Source organism: Rhinolophus sinicus, chromosome 4 (genome assembly GCF_057876585.1).
Source record: "Rhinolophus sinicus isolate RSI-liver-muscle chromosome 4, RSI-T2T, whole genome shotgun sequence".
Taxonomy (NCBI): domain Eukaryota; kingdom Metazoa; phylum Chordata; class Mammalia; order Chiroptera; family Rhinolophidae; genus Rhinolophus; species Rhinolophus sinicus.
In genome coordinates this window covers 107,418,388-107,439,374 of record NC_142504.1, presented here as the reverse complement: position 1 = coordinate 107,439,374, position 20,987 = coordinate 107,418,388, and the positions used below count along the sequence as shown (strand labels likewise).

Here is a 20,987-nt window from a genome sequence, read left to right as displayed (position 1 = left end):
CTGAAGATTATGGAACTAAAGTTATTTCAAATAAGTAGAAATGTGTTCTTTCAGGTTCCTTTCCTCTCCAAACTTCCCTGACATGAGCAGCACTAAGAAAATGGGTGTTTCGATTGAGGGAGGAGAGGGGACAGGTAATTCTAGGTAACGAAGCGTCCTGAGAATCAGGCAGGAAGTCCCTTAACAAGGTACCTGTTGCCAGAAGTTAAGAAAGGGAAATGGGAAGATATGAAAAATAAACTGTCCCTACTGTAAATATTTTCATGGATTAGTGGTGAAATGAGGAAAAGTGAAGCTACTTCTTTCTTCTGATCACCATGGTCTCTCCAGGGCCCAGAGCACATGTTACGACAATTGGTTCTATGCAGTTCAGTCACAAGGTGGGTACATACCTGACTAAAGGCTGGACCGTGAATCAGACCATCAGCAAAGCATTCTTTAGATCATAAAATGTAATGGAGGCTCCATTTACTTGTCTTAACAGATAAACTGTTGCAACGTGACACACAGAAATTGGGGACGCTGGAGTCTCAGTTTCTTTGATGGCAGATTTGATTATGGGTAACAGTCATTTTCCACATGTTTGGGGTTAACCAAGGTGTGTGCCTCATAGGCTGCCTTACCTGTCCTGATTTGGCGTTCTCACAGACAAAAGCTTCATAGAATCTGGGGAACTCTGGAGCATTGTCATTCACATCTAAGACTTTGATTGTGACAGAAACACTTCCAACCTGGGAAGGATTGTCTAAAGAGCAAAAGAAAACCAAAGGTGAGGGTTCAGTAGTGCAAGAAAGCCGGTCTTTGCTGGTCAGGTGTTTACCTCGTCAGTCAGGTTTTTAAAGGAGTGGATAAAGTACGTGGAAATGACAACACAAGTGTAGGATGCATGCGTTGCCTAGTAACAGTGTGGCAGAACACGGAAGCCTGGACAGAAGGAGGTGTATGTTATGTCTGAGAGTGTGTGTGGTAGCGGGAGGATGAGGGGAAGGGCCAGACTCCAGGGGGAGCACGTATCACTAACTGAATCTTTAAAAAGCGGTTTCCAACCTCTCATTGGCTCATACTTAAGGTTCTAGAATTAAAGGAGGTCAGTTCTATATTCTGGGCATGGAAATAGCCTATTTCTAACCGGAGGCAGACTGTGTGTCATTGCTTGGCTTTTTTACTGTGAAATAATCAGTTCTTTGAATTATATTTCAGAAGGTTTCAAGTTATTCACAAGAATGCAGATAATACTGCACATTTATGTCTGCTTAGGGACTAAGAGGATATTACAGGATCAAACACACACCGAATCCATATCTTTGGCTAGGGCAGGAGAAGTTACTCAGAGTCACGCATCAGGAAATGTCTTTTTGGTCCGTCTTTTGCTTGGCATTACCACACAAAGATAATTTCACAGCCCCATTGGTTCCCCTCCTGTCTTTTTCTGTTTTGGTCACCACCCCGAGAAGACAAAGTAGAAATTGTAAGACAGAAGTTATTCTTAGTGAATCATTTTATTAAATCTCAAAATGCCTTGTTCTTCTGATTCATTTTTTCTTTCTCAAAAGTATGCTCTACTATGTTTCCCCCTTAAATATTTCTATTGCTTGGTTACCAAAAATTTAAAAAAATTATAACAGTGGTACTTGTTTATAGAAGGAATATGAAAATTCCAGAAAACATGAGGGTAAGTATGATCCACAGTCCAAGTAGACATATCCATTATGTGATACATGTAATATTACATACGTGTCCAAAAATGTGGAGATACACACACACACTGCAGTAAGCAAAATTTAAAAAATGGGATTCTAAACTTAATATTTTATGGCAGGAATATCTTGTGTCAATTAAATATGCTTTGATAGCATGGGTATTAATGTCTATATGATAGCCTCATTTTACTGTATGGTTGTACTATAATTTATTTAGTCAAACTCCTATTATTATCCATTTAGGCAATTCCCATTTTCCCACTATTTTAAAATAACACTGCAGTAGACATTTTGGTGTATAACTATTTGTCAATATCTATGATTATTTTCGTAAGATAATTATTGAAAGTGAAATTCTTGAGAGAAAAAGTATGAATGTTTTAGAGAATCTTAATATAAAAGATTAATTGCCAAATAGCCCTCCTGAGTAGCTGTACATACATCTTCTAATATATTAGGGTCTGCCACGTCACTGAATCTTTACTATCAGTGGATATTATGAAACATTGAATTGAATGCAGTAGTAAATAATCTAATTTTTGTTAAGTTCATAATAAACATGCTAATCTTAATTTTATTACTTTTCCATTCCATTTTTGAGTTTTTGTTAATAAGTCTGTATTTTACTTTAAGATGTCTCAAACTCTTGTGTGTATGTATGTGTGTAATAAGGGTCGTATGTTATAAACACTTCGTTTCATCCAGTAATAATACTTTATACTATTTGTGCATTCCTAAGCTTGTTAAAGATTGAAAGCCTCTAAGATTTCTTAGGAACTGTCCATTTTCCTCATATAGAAGACTAGCTACTTGGTTTAAGGATACTATATATTTTTTTTTTTTACTGCTTTTGCATGTTTATTTGTTTTTTATCTAGCACAAGACTAGGTGTATAGGAAATGCTCAACAAATATTTGAACTAAATGTATTCACTCACTTGAACTATGATTTCTGTTTCTTCCTCTAAAGAATACAATTCTAGTTTTAACAAGCTCTAGAAACTTCTGTTTTCTACAGTGCTTGTATTTTGTCACTATACAGAGACCAATTGCGTTACTTACTCATTTCCATAGCAAGGACAGTGATATTATGCCATGAAAACTCTTCCCGGTCAAGGGGTCTTGCAGTCATTAGGGCACCTGTTGTAATGTCAACATAGAAGAATCTTCCAGGGTCACTGCTTCTGTCAATTGAATATCTGCAGAAAACAGATTAAATGCATTGTTTCATTTGGATAAGCGTGCTACAGCACATTACATAGGAGAACTGAGGGTATAGCATGAGAAACATCTCTACTAGTTTTGAGTTATGGACCCTGGGAAGACTGAGTTTGCTGTTTTATCATGTCTAACACCACCCCCCCCCCAAAAAAAAGAAGAAGAAAACCTCTAAAAACCAACAACAAACTATTATTGCTTTAATTTCCTGATTAATAAAGTAAAACAGGGTGCTAAAAGCCTTAGGGCAGTTGTAAGCTATTTAAAGATCAGTTTCAGCTATTTAAAACTTAAAACTGTCCAAAGCTTTTGGGACACTCTCAATATCAACCCCTACATATCTTTGTTCAAAATGAAACTTATTCACATAAGTTCTGAAATGCTAAATTGGTGCTGGAAAATGTATAGTTCAGTGATTCTAGTCCCGTAACCAGTGTCAACTATTGAGAAGAAAAGATGTGCGTCAGGTCCTTTGTAAATGTGCTAATGACCCACCTTTTGGCAAACACAATAATGTATTTCCTAGCTGGAGAGTCCGTATCTGTCGAATGTTTTTAGCAGGATGGACCAGCTCTGTCTAAGTGGCTTGTTGTAAATAAGCCTGGAATTTATGAATTAATAGGACACAGCTTGCTGGAAAATGTCACGTGAGCTGTGTAATTAAGAGAGTATGAAAAGCACATGTGTCATAACCGAAACAGCTTCTTGTGTTCAGGCAGTGCACTGAACAGCAACATCCATTGCTCACTTTCATGGTGCATGTGGACCAACATGCATCCTTCCATAGGATAAGAAGGGTATTTACAAGTACCTGTGCATGCGGGTTGCAGACCTCTCCGAGGAGAGCTTGACTTATATTTTGCTGTTGTCTGCATCCTTTGTGTCATTGTTTACCTTGGTACTTGGTACTGGGACCTAAGATTCTGTTGAGTCTGATTTGGCCGTCGACCCTTTTTTTTTAATCTCACCTGCATTATCTCACCTGGTCCCCATCTTGGGAGATTCAGTAAGTGTGGAGGGAGGCTCAGGCATATGTATGTTTAAAACCCCCCATAAGGGATTTTGACACATAGCCGTGATTGAGAGCTGTCCTTGAGAACCTTATGGAGTCCTTGGGAATGGCCGGTAAATATAATTGCTGCCATTTATTGAATATTAGGCACTTTATAGCTTTTTAAATTCTTACAACATCTCTAGGAGGTAGGTCTTATCTCAGTTATCAGAAGAGGAAACTAAGATTTAGAGAAGCTAGTAATTTGCAGAGATAAGATTTGAAAAAAATACACATATACACACTGATGTATTGGGTTCAAAATTCTATTTAAAGTTGCCAGCAATTACAGTCTATATATTAAAGTTGTTGAAACTGGGAAACTGCCATTTTGACGAGAGTTAGCAGTTTCTTTAGTGCATTGGTTTTCAAACTTCAGGTTAGTGAAATCAGTATGGTGGGTTATGACTAGTATTGACAGAAAATGAATAGAATAGAATATATGCATGCCAGACTATTCCCTGCAGTAGGGTAAATAAATATTGATGGTAAAACTTTTGTTTCAAATATATGTAAATATATATGTATATATGTAAATATATATATGTATATAGTATATGTATACATATGTATTACTTGGTAAAATGTTTTATTTCAGATATGTATTTTTTCCTGCCATGATTCAGGATATCTGTTCAGAGAGTTAGGAATTAAAACGAAAGGTGGCCACTAAGGGCTAGAAAAGTTGGAATCATTTCAGTTATAACTCTCCAAGAGTTGGGAAATTTAAGGAAGCAAATTAATGTCTTGTAATATTAGAGAAAATATGCTTGTGACCCTATTTAATGAACACTTACTGTAGTCAGGCACTGCTTTTCACCTGACTTATACTGACTCACTTAATCCTCACAATACCCCTATGAGGAAGGTACTGTTATCACCCCATTTTACAGGTGAGAAAACAGTCATGGGGAGGTTAGTCTCTTGCCCGAGATCTCACAGCTGGAATCAAGTGTAGGCAGTTGGGTTTCAGGCTCCTGCTCCTAACCACCAGGCCACGCTGCCTTACTGCACATGGAATGCATGAGATTGTTTAAGGAAACAAAACCGTCTCTCTTCACGAAGATAGATTAAGCCATGATAGCAAACAGTTGACATTTTAATAAAGAACAAACATATGCCTGCAAAGTTCATTGAAAATTAACTGGGGCATTTTTTTTTTCTAGGTTTAATTAGTAATTTAGTTTTAAAGTTTACTGGCAATTTTAAGACTTGATTTGTCTTGGGGAAAAGATCCTGGTTGGCTCGTGACAGCCTTTTCTTTCAGCTCTCCACACGTGAGTAAAGCCAGCCATTTGGCCTGCAGAGCCCTCACCCTGATGGCAGCGCTCCATGCTGGAGGCATAACGCCGAGGGAGAGGCAGCCTGTGATGAACCAGCTTTGTGCACTCAAACTTACAGTGCCACAGCAGATGTCACAGATGGTATGGGTGATGGAGCGATAGAAATAACTAGCGGCAAGGGCCCACGACAGCACTGCCTGGTGACAGGCCGAGAGGAAGCACCGAGAGCCCGCCTCAGAGAAGCCTCCCTCATCAAGTGCGGTCCCTGTCCGATTGCCCACTAATCGCATTCATAACTCGGAATGGGACACGGGGCCAATTTTCCGGAGGCAGGAGAACAAATTAAAGGTGTAGCTACAGATGGAAAATGAGGGAATTGGGACACACTAGGGAATGATGTAGGTGGTTTTCCTTTCTCTAACCATAATACTCTCACCTGCTATGGACAGAGGAGGCGTAACATAAACGTACAAAACTCCCTTCAGCGAACAGTAGCTGTTCTTTGGGCTCCCTGCTTATTTGCTTGGCTCAGGACGTTCTCTGAACTTGGGAGTGATTTAGAGGCAGGGCATTCTGGGCAGGCACGCTGAATCTGCACACATACACACACTAGGATGGCACAGGAGGGCAGGCTGTTTTCACACGCAGAAGCGTTTCAGCTGCCAAATGGTTCAGTTTCGTGCTTGCCAGAAATTCTTTGAGCAATTATTAAAAATTTAGGAGATCCAAACACTGTTTTTCATATATGTATATATACATATATGTATGTATATATATGAACACTGCTTTTTATATATATAAAAACTGAGTCTGGAGACTTGGTTTGGGATTTACTGGTAAATGATGACCAGTTCACACGTATATGCCTGAACACATCATAAACTTCCTAGAAAGGAGATTATAAAAAGTCCTAATAATCTTTTAAAAAGTTAAGTGGCTGTTTATAACATTTCAACTTTAGGTGATATGTTGGTTTTGGGGTGACTTAATATGTATTTTCTTTTTAGGAATATAAATCTCATTTATTTGTAATAAAAATGCAGAAGATGAATTAGATAACCAAGTAGCATATAACATATGCAAATTATTTTAAAAGAAAATAGCTTCTGTAGGAAAAATAAGGATAAAGTGAGCAATTTGGGGAAAGATAACATAGGAAACTAACTCCCAAATGGGTTTATTATGATAGCCAGAGGTTTTTGACTTTTACGTGCTTTTTCCCTCTGAGGGTTCAGGACCCCTGATTTTATGCTTGGTTCCAGGGGCCTTTCTTTGTTCCTGGGGGATGATACAGAGTCAGGGACCATATATCTAGCACTATGAATTCTGCTCTTTTGCAACTGAAATGCAGAGGGAGAATTTTCCCAGTCCTGGTATGTAGAATTCTGCTCTGTCACTATGCCGGAACCCTTGTCTGTTACCTCCAAGCCTGTGGCTGTTGCTTTGTTCTTGCCAGTTTCAGTCTCAGGACCTACAGTCCTGCACCCGAATAAGCCCGGCAGACCCTGCTCTGTGCCTCTGGCCTGTTCACTCTTGGATTCCCCCATTGGGATCCATGGGAACAGGCAGCCATTCCATTAAACACCTCTCTGGCGCTAACTGCGCGCTGTACCGGCCAGCGGGTGGTTTCAGCGGCCCATCATCTGACGCGCCATTCTCTGTTAGCCAAACAGGATTCCTTCATTGGATCTAGGCCTGCTGGTGTTTCTCTTTCCTTCTAGCTACGTCTTGAGATAACAACTTTAGTCCTGAATATTACACATTCACTCTGGGTGTGTGTGTGTTCTGACTGCATTCAGTCTTTTGCTTGTCATTTAGTAATGTGACTCCTAACAAAACCATATTTCCAGTGCTTCCCATGTAGGAGTCCAGAGTCAGAATTTGGAAAGAAGATGTGGAAATAGCCACTGAGTGTTCTAATTGACTGTTTAGAAATGAGACCTGATTTTTTCAAGCTTCGGAAGCAGATTTCCCCCAGTATAGTTATTCTCCGGAGAGAACCATCTTCGTTAAACTGCAAAAGCCCATTTTCATTACATACAAAAAAGCACCAGGTGAGGGAAGTAGCTGACAGAAAAGGCATTCCATAAACTGGGGCATATTTACAATGTGTTGTCTGCACTAAAGCCCCAGATTCATTTGTGTGGCTTTCAACAATTATTGTGACAGATGGCCTCAAACAGCCTTGGAATCCTGACCTTTTGTGACAAGCTTCAGAGGCTTGGCAATTGCTCTGGAAGGTTGAGGTGTCAGCCTGTCCACCACCTGTTTGCAGTTTGGGTCCAGGGTTGATGGGAAATGGCCATGGCTGTAAGAGCAGCTCTCGTCCCCCGTCTTGAGGGGAAAGCATCTTGGTTAGAATCTTTAAGTTCAAGACACACTTTGGAGAGATGGATACATCGGCTTGCCACAGCAAGCCCTATTGGGCTGGTCTCCATGGCTTCGAAGCCACTGACAACAGGAGTAGTTTCTATGTTCTTTCTATGGTATATGATAGAAATAGCTATTGTATATGTTATTTCCCCCCCGTTTTTTAAAAGTTGAAAAGGTTCATAAAATTGAAAGAATGTGCAGTGATCACTTTTATATTCGCCACTAAGAGTCTACAGTTTTTAATGTTTTCACATCTGTGTATCTGCCTATGCTTTATCTGAATTGCTGGTGTTCAATGGTGGGGGGTGGTAATTTTGTACCCCACCCCTCCCTCAGGGACATTGGCAATATATGGGGACATTTTAGATGGTTACAACTTGGGGTGCCCCTGGAATTTAGTGATTTGAGGCCAGAGATGGCTGATAAACTGTACAAAGCACAGGACAGCCCCTACAATAAGAATTATCCACCCCAAAGTGTCAATAGGGCCGGAATTGAGAACAAAGGGGTGTGAGTGTCGCTGAACCAATTGACAGTGAGCTGTAGACCTAATGATACTTCACTTCTAAATAACATGAAAAGGCCATTTTATGTAAATAGAAAATATTAAAGAAGTAGGAGGGTCTCCAGAGATGGAAGAAGCAAAGGGAAAAAGTGCTAGAAAATTAGATACAAGGGAAGGGATGATTCCAGGACATAAGGCAAAAGCGAAATCTGTGGGAAAACCTGATTGAGTTGTTGGTCACGTCTGGGTCCTTGGCAGAAATCATCTGTATGGTTGTTCCGATGGCCACGTCTTCAGGCACCTCCACGAAGTAAAAGCCAGGTTCAAACACAGGAGGCTCATCCACGTCCCCCACACTGATGTGTACTGTGGTTGTGTCCTGGAACGGGCCCAGGTTCAGAAAGCGCATCTCCAGGTGAGGATTGGCTCCCTCAACTTTCAAGGTGTAGCTTTTCTTGCTTTCAAAACTCAGGGGCTGAAAAGTAATGGCAGGAAAACTGATTAGCCAGGAGCATACCGTGTCTCCCTGAAAATAAGACCAGGTCTTATATTAAGGTTTGCTCCAAAAGACGCATTAGGGCTTATGTTCAGGGGATGTCATCCTGAAAAATCATGCTAGGGCTTATTTTCCGGTTAGGTCTTATTTTCGGGGAAACATTGTATGTCAAGGTTCTAAGGAGGGTTGGCATTGATGGTTGGTGGGTAGATTCCCCGACTCATTAAAATCGTAGAAAATAAGCAAGGGGCAAAATAAGGGGAATGAATTTTCCTTTTGTTCTGTGGTTCTTGGTCTTAATGTCAGTTTCAACAACTTGGGTAAAGGTGGTAAGGAAGGTGCTAGATGCTTCAGAGATAATGAGGGAAACCAGTTTGCTGATTAAGAAAGCCATTGTATGGTGGATGTGGCTGATTTTAACGTGTGTACTCTTTAATCAGCATGGTTAATCAACATGGGCTTTACAGATGTTTGTTCATTTGAAAAGATGTCATAATAATTAAGAGAGAGTTCAAGTTCTGTTTCAGAATATCCATATGACTAGCCTTTTTTGTTTTCTTCCTTAAAAAAAATTCTTCTTGAGTACGAAGCCAATAGTGATTTTTTCCCACCTCACATGGGTTCTTAGGGCACTGTGCCAGATTAGTATTTGAGTATTTAGTTTACCATATACTAGCTCTTAAAAATCTGTTTTAAAAATGTGATCCAATGCCTCATTTAAGTTGAAGAAACAAACCCAGAGAGCTCAAGGACTGGACTAAAGTAACATGGTTACATAGTGTTAGAGTAGAAATGCTGGCTGGATTTTTTAAATTCCTCATTCAGAGCTCATCCACAAAATAAAATTCTGTGTCATAAAATCTGATTTTTTTGGTGGTTCTTTTTTTTTTAAGTCTATCCCTACCTTTAGAATGTTTTGTGTCAAAATGAACACAGCACTTCAGGGCAGAAAGTGAACTCAAATTCTATCTCTTAAAAATAATTTTATTACTGACAAAAATGTTTAAATATTTTAAAACAATCACCTCAAAACATCATCAATAGTAATAAAAATATGGAAGTTCAGTCCTATACAATAATTATAAAGGACAGCAAAGTAGTTACTGAAGCTTAAAAGTCACCTCTGAACTTGGTGATGACCAATTTTTGTGCTAAATACTCACTCAAGGTTTTTTTCATAAAATATGCTGAACTAAGCACATTTTATGTTAGAAAGAAACCTGTGTCCGTTTAAGCAACTTCTTTGCTTTTGAGAAACAGTGGTAGTTGCTTTAAGTTTATTTTCAAATTTTAACACAAAGTTTTTTGTTTTGTTGCTGTGGTTAGGTTCCTACGTGTTCTGTATTTACTTAGCACCATATATTCTGTTTCTTGTTTCATGCCGTCCAGCGTTCTCATTGGAACCAAGCAGCCATTTCCTTCGGCCTGTCTGCCTCTCTACTTCGTAGTCAAAAGGCAAAGTTTTCATAACAGGGACATCTGCCACTCAGATTGTGATATATTTGAAGGAATAGTTTTATCCATTTATTTCATTTATACTTGCTCTGTGAATCTAGATATTTATCTTTCCTAGTAAATTAAATTCTCTTAAAATTTTTTCCTTAAAATACAGGAAACCCAAAGTGGGCACTGTTGTTGATGTTAGGTTTGAGCTAGGTAAAGTTTGTTTTTCTCTTAATTCTAAGGAATTTTTCTAATTTGGTGTGAATTTTGTATTTGTTTTTAAGATTTAATTTACGTACATTAAAATTCATCTTTTTTGGGTAAAGTTTTGCAGATTTTGACAAATGTAAACAGTGATGTTCCCACCGTGATAAGGTGTATGAGTAGAACAGTTCAGACACCCCGTGCCCCACTGCCTCGTGCTTCTTTGTGGTAAAGCCCGCCCTGCTGGCAGCCACTGATCTGGGCTCTGCTCCTGTTGCAAGAATGTCTTATAAATGGAATCATTCAGTATATGCTCCTGTGAGTCTGGTTTCTTTCACTTAGCATGATTCATCCATGTTGTTGTGTGAATGAGTTGTTTGTTCCTATGTATTGCCAAGAGGTATTCCATTGTATGGATGTACCACAGTTGGTTTATCCATTCTCCACTCGAGGTACCTTTGGGTTGTTTCCAATATCGGACAGTTTTGAATAAAGCCCATGTGAACATTTGCCTACAGGTTTTCGTGTGATCATAGATTTTCATTTTACCCGGGTAAATATTAATACCTGGGCATGAGATTGCAGGATTGTATGGTTAAGTGTACTTTTACTGTATAAGAGACTTCCGAAACAGTTTTCACAGTGACTACCTTTTTGCTCTCCCGCCAGGAGCGTGTGAGAGCTCCAGTAGCCCCACGTCTTTGTCAGCATTTGGTCAGTGTTTTTGATTTTAGTATCTTTTAGTGTATGCGAAGCGATACCTTGTGTTTTCCGATTTGCATATCCTTAACGCCTAATGATGTTGAGCATTTTTATAGATCTTTTGGAAGAGTTCTTTATATATTCTGTAGTTAAGTCTTTTATCAGACATGTGATTTGCAAATATTTTCTCACAATCTGTTATTTGCCTTTTCATCCTTTTAATAGTGTCTTTTGAAGAGAAGAAACTCTTAATTTTGATGAAGTCTTCTTTATCATTTTTTCTTTGTAGATTGGGATTTAGTTGTCATACTTAAGAAATCTTTGCCTAATCAGGTTCACAAAGATTTTCTTCTATGTTTCTTTTTAGAAATTTTATAGTTTTAGATTTTCACATTTAGGAATGTGATCTATTTTGAATTTATTTTTGTAAGGGATGAATTAAAGTTCTTTTTTTAAATATGGATATACAATCGTTTCAGTACCATCTGTTGAAGAGATTAAAGTGAGTTTTTAATTATTGTTAAAATTTCTTTTAAAATAAGTTATCTAGTGATCATTATGTTATTTAAGGTTATTGTCTCGCTCATTTCAATAATTGTATTATTTAAAATTGAAAGAAAACATTGTCCTAATACCCTGTGCTTTGAATTGCCCACAAAAAATGTGAATTTGATTTTTCTTTTTCCAAAAGTTTTTGTACTTACTTTAACATAAAAAAAATTGTTTATTTTCATATTCACAATAGTAAATCAAAGAGTAGCAATGTCTGAGAACTCAAGTTCCAAATTCAAGAAATTTCCTAGAGTTGGAGCACATAAAAATGAAATGTTATTATAATCTTGATAATTCAGTCATGAAAAAATTATGGCACAAAATAGTAATTCAGCTCACTCCCCTCAGCAGAATTAATTAGTCCCTCCTCTTTTCCCATAGCACTCTGATAATTCAATTATGGCTCTTCTTATTTTGTATTACAAATACGTGTTGCTATGTTGGTCTCTCAAAGGCAAAGATTATGACTTAGTCAGATTTTTATTCCCTGGTGTGTAGTGAGGGCCTAAAACACAAAAGGCAGCAGAAAATGTTGTTACATTGAATAGTGAAAAACAGTTTTTCAGTGTATTAACAAGTACTGGTCTAAGATGTACATTTTTTCATATTTTGGAAATAGGATTGCTTCTCCAATTGATGGAGCCTTTGGGCCCAACAGGAGATAGAATGCAATTGTCTCGGTGTAAGTCAGACCTAGTTAAAGCTATTCACATTGTACTTTAGTTGAGTTCTGTACATTGCTGGTACTACGTGTTGAACTTTTTTGCCTCCTAAAATGTCTTAAAAATGATATTATGATTTTATATTGAAACAAAAGTTGTGTAGGCAGAATGGCATGGAAACAACAGCAGGGAGTAATTGTGATGTTAGTGAAGCAATATGGCTGTGTTTCCAAGAACTGTCTCAAAAAGTAAGCTAAGGAATAAGAAAGCATTGTATCATTTAAATGGCAAGAGTTCTTTTTTTTTTTTTAAGTGGGTATATAAAACAACGATGGGTTTTCCATTTCATGGGCATCTTAGGTTTGATGAAATACAGACGTTTTGTTCTTTGTGGCCTGCCTAACAGAAGAGACTTCAAAACAATTGCTTACTGTATGATGGAAGACATGCTCACAACTGGAGAATGCCATAATGGCATGCTCATAGAATAAAGAACATTCTGAAAATATGTATATTTCAAGTTACCTTTCAAGCATTTAAGAGACTGAAAATCAATTGATTGATTACATAAAAGCCAAAAAGACCCAAGGTACTGGATAGTAATCAGTATGGTTTTATGAAGTCCCAATTCTATCAATTCAACTTAATTTCTCTTTTTGAAAAGGTATGTGCTTTTTAGATGAATAATAGGCCTTAGGGAAATAAATCAAAAGCAGAACTTTTGTTTCCATTTTATATGACATTAGTAATGACAAAGTAGGGAAATGGGTGTGGATCAGGCATCTGAATAAATGTCATTCCCAAGGTATAGACTGAGCAGCAATCAATAGCCTCTAAAGTATTTATTACATTCGACTTGTCCCTCTACCCAACTTACGGACCTCTTTCTTAATTCCATTTTCTGTCACCTCGTAAGTTCAGAAGAGAAACCCAAATGACCTTGGCAAAATTGATGTCTGTTTTGATTAAACATGGATATAGTTTTAGTAATGACAGTGAAAGGCAATGTTCTGTCTTGTGAGGATTAATCTTTCTCCAGGAAAGGTAGCTGGAGAAACGACATTTTGAGGTCCCTTTCAGATACAAAATTGTACTTGTTAATATTTTTTTAAATGAATGGCTTATAATAAGGCCTAAGCTATATTCTAATAATTTGACAGAAACTAATATTATTATTTAGAATTATACGTTAAGATATAAAATAAAATTTAAAATGTATTGAGAATCCCAAAAGCTCTTTTTCTGATTGCTTAATTTTTTAAAGAGAATTTTTGCATTAAAGAATCCGCAGTTATCTAAAACTTTGACTATTTACCTTGTTTACAGTTATCTGTCAGGATAAGCAATGTATTAACTGCTAATTTGAGGCATACCATGTAATAAGGGAATGTTGTTTAATCCTATGTCATAAACCAAATTGGTATTATTACATCCAGTCCCCTTTTATAATTCTAGCATGTGTTATTCTCAAAGAATGAGAATAAAATAAGAAACTGCAATATTCAAATTATATCCAGATTTATTTGATGATTCAGAAGTTACTCTCAGCATTTTGCACTGTTTTGAGGTCATTGTGTGGTGGTATAAAGATTGGTGGAATGCTGGATTTATCTGTTCTTTAGCTGTATTTGATGCACCTTAAATAAATACAGGACAAACATGACTCTTCCCTTCTAAAGGAGTGTTAATTCAACTGTGTGGGACATCATAGAATAAAGTTATTAAACAGATTAACTTGTGCCACATTCTAAGTTATGAGTTTATTGCTTTTGTCAAGGTCCTCCGTGTTCCTAAAGTCTGTGGTTCCTTTTCAGCGTTCTTACATGACCTCCAGCAGTGTTTGTTGCAGGCGCTCATTCCCTTCTCTGGGAAACAGTTTCGTCATCCTTCCAGGACACCACTCCTGTGATTTCCCTCCTTCCTCCCTGGTCTGTGTTTCTCAGTCTCCTCGCTTGTCCGTGCCCTTCTCCTGGACCCTGGTACTGCAGGGCTCTTTTCACTGTCTTCTCCATCTACGCTCAGTCCCTTGGAATATCATCCTGTTTTATTTGCTTTAAGTACCATCTATATGCTTATGACTCTCAAATTTACATTTCCAGCCCAGAACTCTTCTCCATACTCCTGTACCCAGTAGCTACTACACATTTTTACTTCGGTGTCTAATAGACGTTGCAAATGTGCTATGTCCGGAACTTAATTCTAATACTTGCCACCCTCTACCAGCTTCTCTAGTTGTAGACTTTCCCGTCTCAGTTAATGGCAACTCTGTTCTTGTTGCCAAATTGACTCCTCTCTTTCTTTCTTATCCTCATCTAATCTGTTAAGAAATCCTGTTGGCTCTACCTTCAGAATACATCCCGATTCTGACAGCTTCTCACCACATCCGTTCTTACTACGCTAGTCCAAGCCGTTGTAGTCTCCTACCTGTGTTGTTTCAGTAGCCTTTTAGCTGGTTTCTCTGTTCCCATCCTCGCCCCCTTACGGTCTTTTCCCAACAGAACCTGGAGTAATTATTTTATAATGAAAGTCCAGTCATGTCACACATTTGTTGCCGACTTTACTCAGTGTAAAGCCCAAAGCCCTTACTTCAGTCTGTAAAGTCATACAGTCTGGCCCCCTTGTTACTTTTCTGAGTGTTTTCAGCTCCTATTAGTCTTCCCCTCCACTCAGTCTTACCAACCCCCTTGTTCCTGAAACAAACCAGACAGAGGCCCACCTCAGGGCCTTTCGCTGGTTCTTCCTTTGCTTGGAACACTTCCCTTAATATCTCCATGCCCATTCCCTCGTCTCCAGGGCTGCCACACACAGTTCTCACTGAAAGTCATTTATTGGTCACCTCCTGGGTGGTTCATTCTCAAGCTCCCAACTCAGTGCTGTAACTCTATCCCTTTATATAAGTCTTTGTATACATGTCACTTCTCTGGGAGGCCAATCCCAACCACCCAATTTCAATTTGAAGTCATGTTGTCTCTTCTGGTACCACTTTTGTTCTGTTTTACCCTTTCCCCCATGCATAGCACTTACCACTTTCTAATACATTACGTTATTCACTTGCCATTTTTATCGTCGTCTTCTCCTTGCTAGAATGTAAGCTCCTTAAGGGCAGAGATTTTTGGCTACTTTATTTACTCTCTTCATTAAATGCCTAGAATAACATAGGTAGATACTCAACAAATATTTGTTGAATAAAGAATTTAAGATATCCTGGGTTTTTAAATGTATTTAAAATAGAAGAGAAGGAAGATTAAATTGATGAGGGTTTGAATTAATGTTATTTACTCAGATATATATTTACTAGGATGTTAAAACTGTAATTTTCAAAAAAGTTTATTTTCCATCTGAGTATGTCCATTCCCATGTGCTTTATGCCACAAAAAGAATCGATAGCTTACTTTCAGAAAACTAGGTAATTTATCATGAAGCAAAGGAGTCTCAAGTGATACCGTCACTCCGCAGTTACACCTGATAAAGCCTGTCCACACCTAATTAGCATCTGTGGATCTTCAAGTGGCAATTAAAAAAATCCCTGCCTGTTAGTTATTGTTTCCTAAGTAATATTATAGCTTGCTTTGTTGTTGTTTATGGTATATGATGGTAAAAAATGAATATTATTCAAGTGCAAATAGTAAGTCATTAACTAGGGAATTCATTAAGATATAATAGTTTTTTAAGTAGCTAAGTAGTGAGCTAGGAGAAATGACATATTTGCAGTATATTTTTGTCATGACCTTTTACCCTCTCAGTAAAATGATGACACAGCCAGTGTTTACATGTAAGCACAAAGAGTAAGAGTTTTTTGTTTTTTAAATAGTAGGAAAGAGCATTATCAGAAGGTTTGAAGCGATACCTGTCAATAGTACGACAGCCCTCAGAACACCTCGTTCCTGCAAAGCCTCCATGAGAGCGGTTTGGAAAGAGGGGTCGGCTTACCTTCCTCACGGTGATGATGCCGACTTGGAAGCTGGGGTCTGTGTTGATGTCGAAGGCGTCCGCGCCATCTCCGTCCACGATGCTGTACTTCATCTCGGCGTTGACGCCCTCGTCCAGGTCCTTGGCGAACACTCTGCCCACGGTGGAGCTCACCGGCGCCGATTCCAGCACGCTCATCTGGTAGTGCTCTGGGAGGAAAGGGCAGAACACGCGCCCTGCTCATGTCACTGTACAACAGGCCCGGTCAGCAGCACATCGCATCGGGACGCTGTGCAAAACATCTTTCTCCTGGTTCAACAATTACAGCGTGAGCTTTACAGGTGAAAACTGAGATCTAAGAGGCTGAGCCAGTGGCGTTAGGTCATAGCCTGTACGGGACGTTTGGGAAGGAGGGGCCCAAACAGCTTGACCGTCATCCTAAGAGTGGGACAGGGTGAAAGCAGAAATATTCCTTATCTCAATGAATCTACCTTCAAAGTAGCAGGAAGTACCTTGGTTTCCAACCTTTCAGTCCTTCCTAATGAACTATTTCCCCAAATGTTAACTTCGTTTGAGAAAGATGGAAAAAAACACATTGTGGTCGCAAAGTACCTATTTATTCTGTTCACATTTCAAATGCCCCCCTTTCCTTTGTGCCCTGGCCAGTATACTGAGTGTCCATCTCTGCGACCACCTGCTCACATTTGATGGTGACCAGTGACTTGGAAAGGAGGAACCGCCACAGAGAGCAGCCCACCGGCTCTGTGTGCTGGTCTGTCAGCGTGTCCTTGCTTCTGGGACGGCCCACTGATGGCCTCTTCATGGACGGATGTCTGATGTTCTCTTGTTCCAGAATGGAAACCCCCAAAGTTCTCACATATGAAGACCTTGTAATGTTCTCCGTCGCAATATCCTGAATTCACAATGAAATTTGGTTCATTTTCATCACCATAGAATTACATCTTCACTTACTTACCTTCTCTGGGGCTCAACTGTTTGACATTGTTCATTATCTTGTCAATCGTAATGTGACTGACTAAATAACAAAGAAAATCACACAGTCACATTTTCAATATATACGTGGTCTCTTTTATTCTAATGTGCACTGCAAGCTCCAAGGAAGCCTGGGATGTGAGGGCTTGATTTCACAAAGATTTGGGGAGGCGGACAGCACCCAGCCAGCTCTCAGCACCCTCGCTTGCACAGGAGAAGAAATGATGCCAGTATGAGCCAGGAAAGTGCTGACGTCTGTACTAAGCTGCAGGCGTTTGGATTTCGTGATCTTTTTCCTTTCCCTTCCAAAGTTGGTGATGGATTAGACTTTGCTATTGCAGAACTTTTGGGAAAAACAAACCAGTATCTGCCTACAGTTTTCTCCACAGCAGGAAAGCTGTGTGTTCTGTGTTTAAACAAACATACATTCAATTTCTACATGTAATGCATTATATTAGAAATAAATAGCCCGAGGTTTTAATATTCTATTATATTTGGTTCAGTTAAAGGTGACTGAGCTTGTTCAACATAAAATAGTAGGTATGTCATTTTTGTCAAAATCCCATAGTCAGTTATGGTAATATTTGTGAAAAAAGGAGGAAAATGGAATTCCTAGAACGAAGAATCAGAAGATTAATAATGCAGAAAAATTTGTCTAAGGTAGGTTTATGGACTAGTGAGGTCATTTAAACTTAGTTTTAGCAAATAGGTGGGGAAATACTTGATGGTGGGATAAAGAAAATATTTTTAACAGTCCAAAAATAATGACTATTTTATAGGAAGCAGAAATAACGTGTGAAGAATGCTTGGAGATTACTTTTATACGTTTCCAGTTTGTCTTGCGTGCAAACATATTCCATGATTCCACTCTTTCCTAGATTCTCCATTACTTAGAAAAGGTGACAATTCAGATGTGTGGTTTAGAATGGTGTTAGATGTTGGCTTGTGGGGCAGGACTAACACCCCCGTTATCATTGCATCGTGTTCTACAATTATGAAGCTGCCATGTTTGGGGTGATAGGACTTTCCGACAATATGTTGAAATATACATACCTATGAGCAGTGTAATAATTTTGTTCTTCTGCTTTTTCCACCTTCACCAGAGATAACTGTCTAGTGTCACATTACAAAAGCCAAATAGGGTACTCAAGGGTGTTTAAGAATCTGCAGCCTACAAGTGGGCACGATGTGAGCTATTCATGAAGGAATAAACATGGAGCCCACAGGGTCAGCAAAGCGGTTAGGAAACCAGTAGGATTTTACAAACTGTTCCTTGACGCACTAGCATTCTCTGTGTACTGTGGAACCAATGAAGTTAGTAACCTACCTGCTTGCACCACTTGTGAAATGCGTGTCTGGTATCCTGTCTGTTTCATGAAATCTCATGGAGACTTTGCATAGACCAGTTGTATGTAAGTATTTGAGCTCTCTTGCTGTATTTACATGGATAAAATAGGTAGTTACTTAGTCTGGCTGACTCGAAATGTAGCTGTTCAGCTGATAGCCAGGTTTGATTCCCTGTTTTTAGTTTAGTTGGTTTTCTTTTTTTAAGCCTGATTTCCCTGGTGAAGCCTTTCACCTGGAATTGTGTCTGCCTTCTCTCACTTCTCCAACTGCTCCCTTTAGGCATCTGCTTGGTAAATTCATGTCTCCATTCCTGGGCTCCATTCCACAGTCATAGCTCTGTATTTCCACCTTTCTTCAGGACAGTTCCTCTGATTGTCCTGTGGTAACTTCATGGTCAAATCTGAATTTGTCCTGCTCATTGCGTGGCACGAGTTCCATTATGCATCTTCTGTTGCTATCAGTACTGCCAGTCTCCCTGCCACCCAGACTGAAAACCTCGGCGGCGTCTTTGACTCCACCCCCTGCCTGGGTTCCCTTATCCAAAACTTCAAGAGGCATAAATCCATGTTTTCTTATTTGTCTCACTCCACTCGTCCTGTCAGTTCCTTAAGTACTTCTTAGTTCAAATCTGGACTACTCTCAAGAAAGCCTCCTAAGGGACTCCTGGCTTCTTGTCTCCAGTCCTGCATGGCTGTTGGCTTAGACTTGCTGTCTGTCTAGCTTTTGCTCAAAAACTTTTTAGTGACTTCATTAGACATACACATTTGAAACACTAACTATCAGGTCTTCATTTTAGGGGTCTTTAAACATAAAATTACACTTGCAACTTTATTTCCATATATGGTTCTTACATTTGGGTTTCTACTCGAATGAGCTCTCGGGGAGCAGGGATGTCACTTGTTCTGTGCACTGCTCTGTAGCACATACCTAGCGTGGTGCCTGAAACAAGTAATTTTTGAATGAATGAGTGGCTTCCCCTTGCTGGAATGTTCTCCTGTCTGTCTACTTAAATCCGTTATATTCGTCAGCCTCCTGTTGAAGTCTCATCCTGTTATGAAGCCCTCATTCACCTTAGTTTATTGTGAAGGTTCCATTCTGCGCTAACCAAGTGGCACAGTGCATGCCTGCCTTGGTTAACTTTTGAGGAGTATAGAAGATGTACTCCCCAAGTAGATTTTAAGCTTCACAGGGGCCGGGACTGGGTTTCAAGCATCCTGCGCCCCTCCCTCATGCCCAGTGCCCTAACAGAGCAGGTACCTGCTTGTGGATTGATTGGTTAAGGTGGCCAAATAGGTCACTGCTTTGATGTCTTTTCCATGCATGCATTCTCAAGGGCAGTATCGCCCCCTAGGGGGCAAAAGTTGGGTCTTGTTGGGGGAGAGGTGAAAAACATCTTAGCTATTATAAAACGGTTTGTGGCTCTAAAGTTGAACATTTCCCAACAACATCTTATTCCTTAATATTTAATTCTGTGAAGGGGGTAGAGCATGGCGATTAAGAAAGAAAGTCTAAAAGGGCTCCATAGTGAGGCAGTGATGAAAACTGTGAGAAACACTGGTGCGGTGCTGCTAGCTGGGACCGGGAGGGGACATGGTGATATGAGAGCTGCGTGATGAATGCAGGAAAGGACTCATGCATGACTGAACTTAGAGAGGAACTCCGAGCTTTCTCCTCCGGCTCGGTAGCCGGTGCCTCCCACTGGCCTAAGACCTGCCCCCTCCTTGGTGAGATACTTACTCTGGGGAAAGCGCGGTGGGTTGTCGTTGACGTCCGAGAGGGTGATGTTGACCGTCGTGGTCCCCGCCAACCCCCCCAGCTGCCCGCCCATGTCTTTGGCTTGGATGATGACCTCGTAGTACTCTTTGGCTTCTCGGTCCATGTTCATGAGCGCTGTCCTGATGACACCTAGAGGGTAGAGACGACTTGGTTTTTCAAAATAGAAACACAAGTCTGGTTCTTAAGATTGGGTTCTAGGTTTCCCCTGGTGCTCTGTCACTGTACAGAGTCGAGATGCAGGCCATCTGTATTTGATTAAACTTGAGGTCAGAATCCCAGCTTCAGAACAGAGCTGCATTTCAACAAATGGTGAATAAATACAGTTCTAGTGGGAAGAGCTCCAAGGGCTGATTTCCTCTGGCAGCATAACTGAGAGCGAACAGGAGGTGGCAGCAGTGGTTCTCGAACGGAGTTGGGGAGAGCAGTCGGGGCCCTGTCAGCTGCTCTACCTCACTCTGGGTGGTGTGCGCACAGTGCAATATACAGATGATGTAGTAGAGAATTGTACGCTTGAAAACTATAATTTTGTTAACCAATGTCACCCAATACATTTAATGACAATTAAAGAAAAGAAGAAAACTAGGGTTTAGGGCCCAGAAAACAAAGCTTCATCTGTCTGCAAATCTGGGATGTGAGACCAGTTCTCTGTCAGCTCTTTCTGTCTTCAGCCCCTGGAGCCCTTGTAGCACAAATGACTCTTCTTTAGGTAACTCACTCCTACTCTGCTTTTTCCTGCTTCCCCCATACCTGTAGGCAGGGTTGGAATTCTGATTT

General features: G+C 39.6%; 2 protein-coding genes across 5 annotated transcripts in view; one reads left to right on the top strand and one right to left on the bottom strand.

The window, feature by feature from the left end:
• The window catches only part of LOC109446175 (uncharacterized), a 797,309-nt gene that overhangs the window by 180,568 nt on the left and 595,754 nt on the right, over positions 1-20,987 (top strand). The gene's annotated exons all lie outside the window — the stretch shown is intronic.
• The window catches only part of CDH20 (cadherin 20), a 184,447-nt gene that overhangs the window by 13,572 nt on the left and 149,888 nt on the right, over positions 1-20,987 (bottom strand). For all 3 annotated transcript variants that reach the window (XM_019729299.3, XM_019729300.3, XM_088798025.1), the window contains exons 5-9: positions 20,175-20,342; positions 16,119-16,306; positions 8,351-8,604; positions 2,762-2,898; positions 624-745 (exon numbers count right to left, since the gene is read on the bottom strand). In XM_019729299.3, coding sequence (XP_019584858.3) covers positions 624-745; positions 2,762-2,898; positions 8,351-8,604; positions 16,119-16,306; positions 20,175-20,342 — 869 coding nt within the window. The remainder of the gene's footprint in view (positions 1-623; positions 746-2,761; positions 2,899-8,350; positions 8,605-16,118; positions 16,307-20,174; positions 20,343-20,987) is intronic.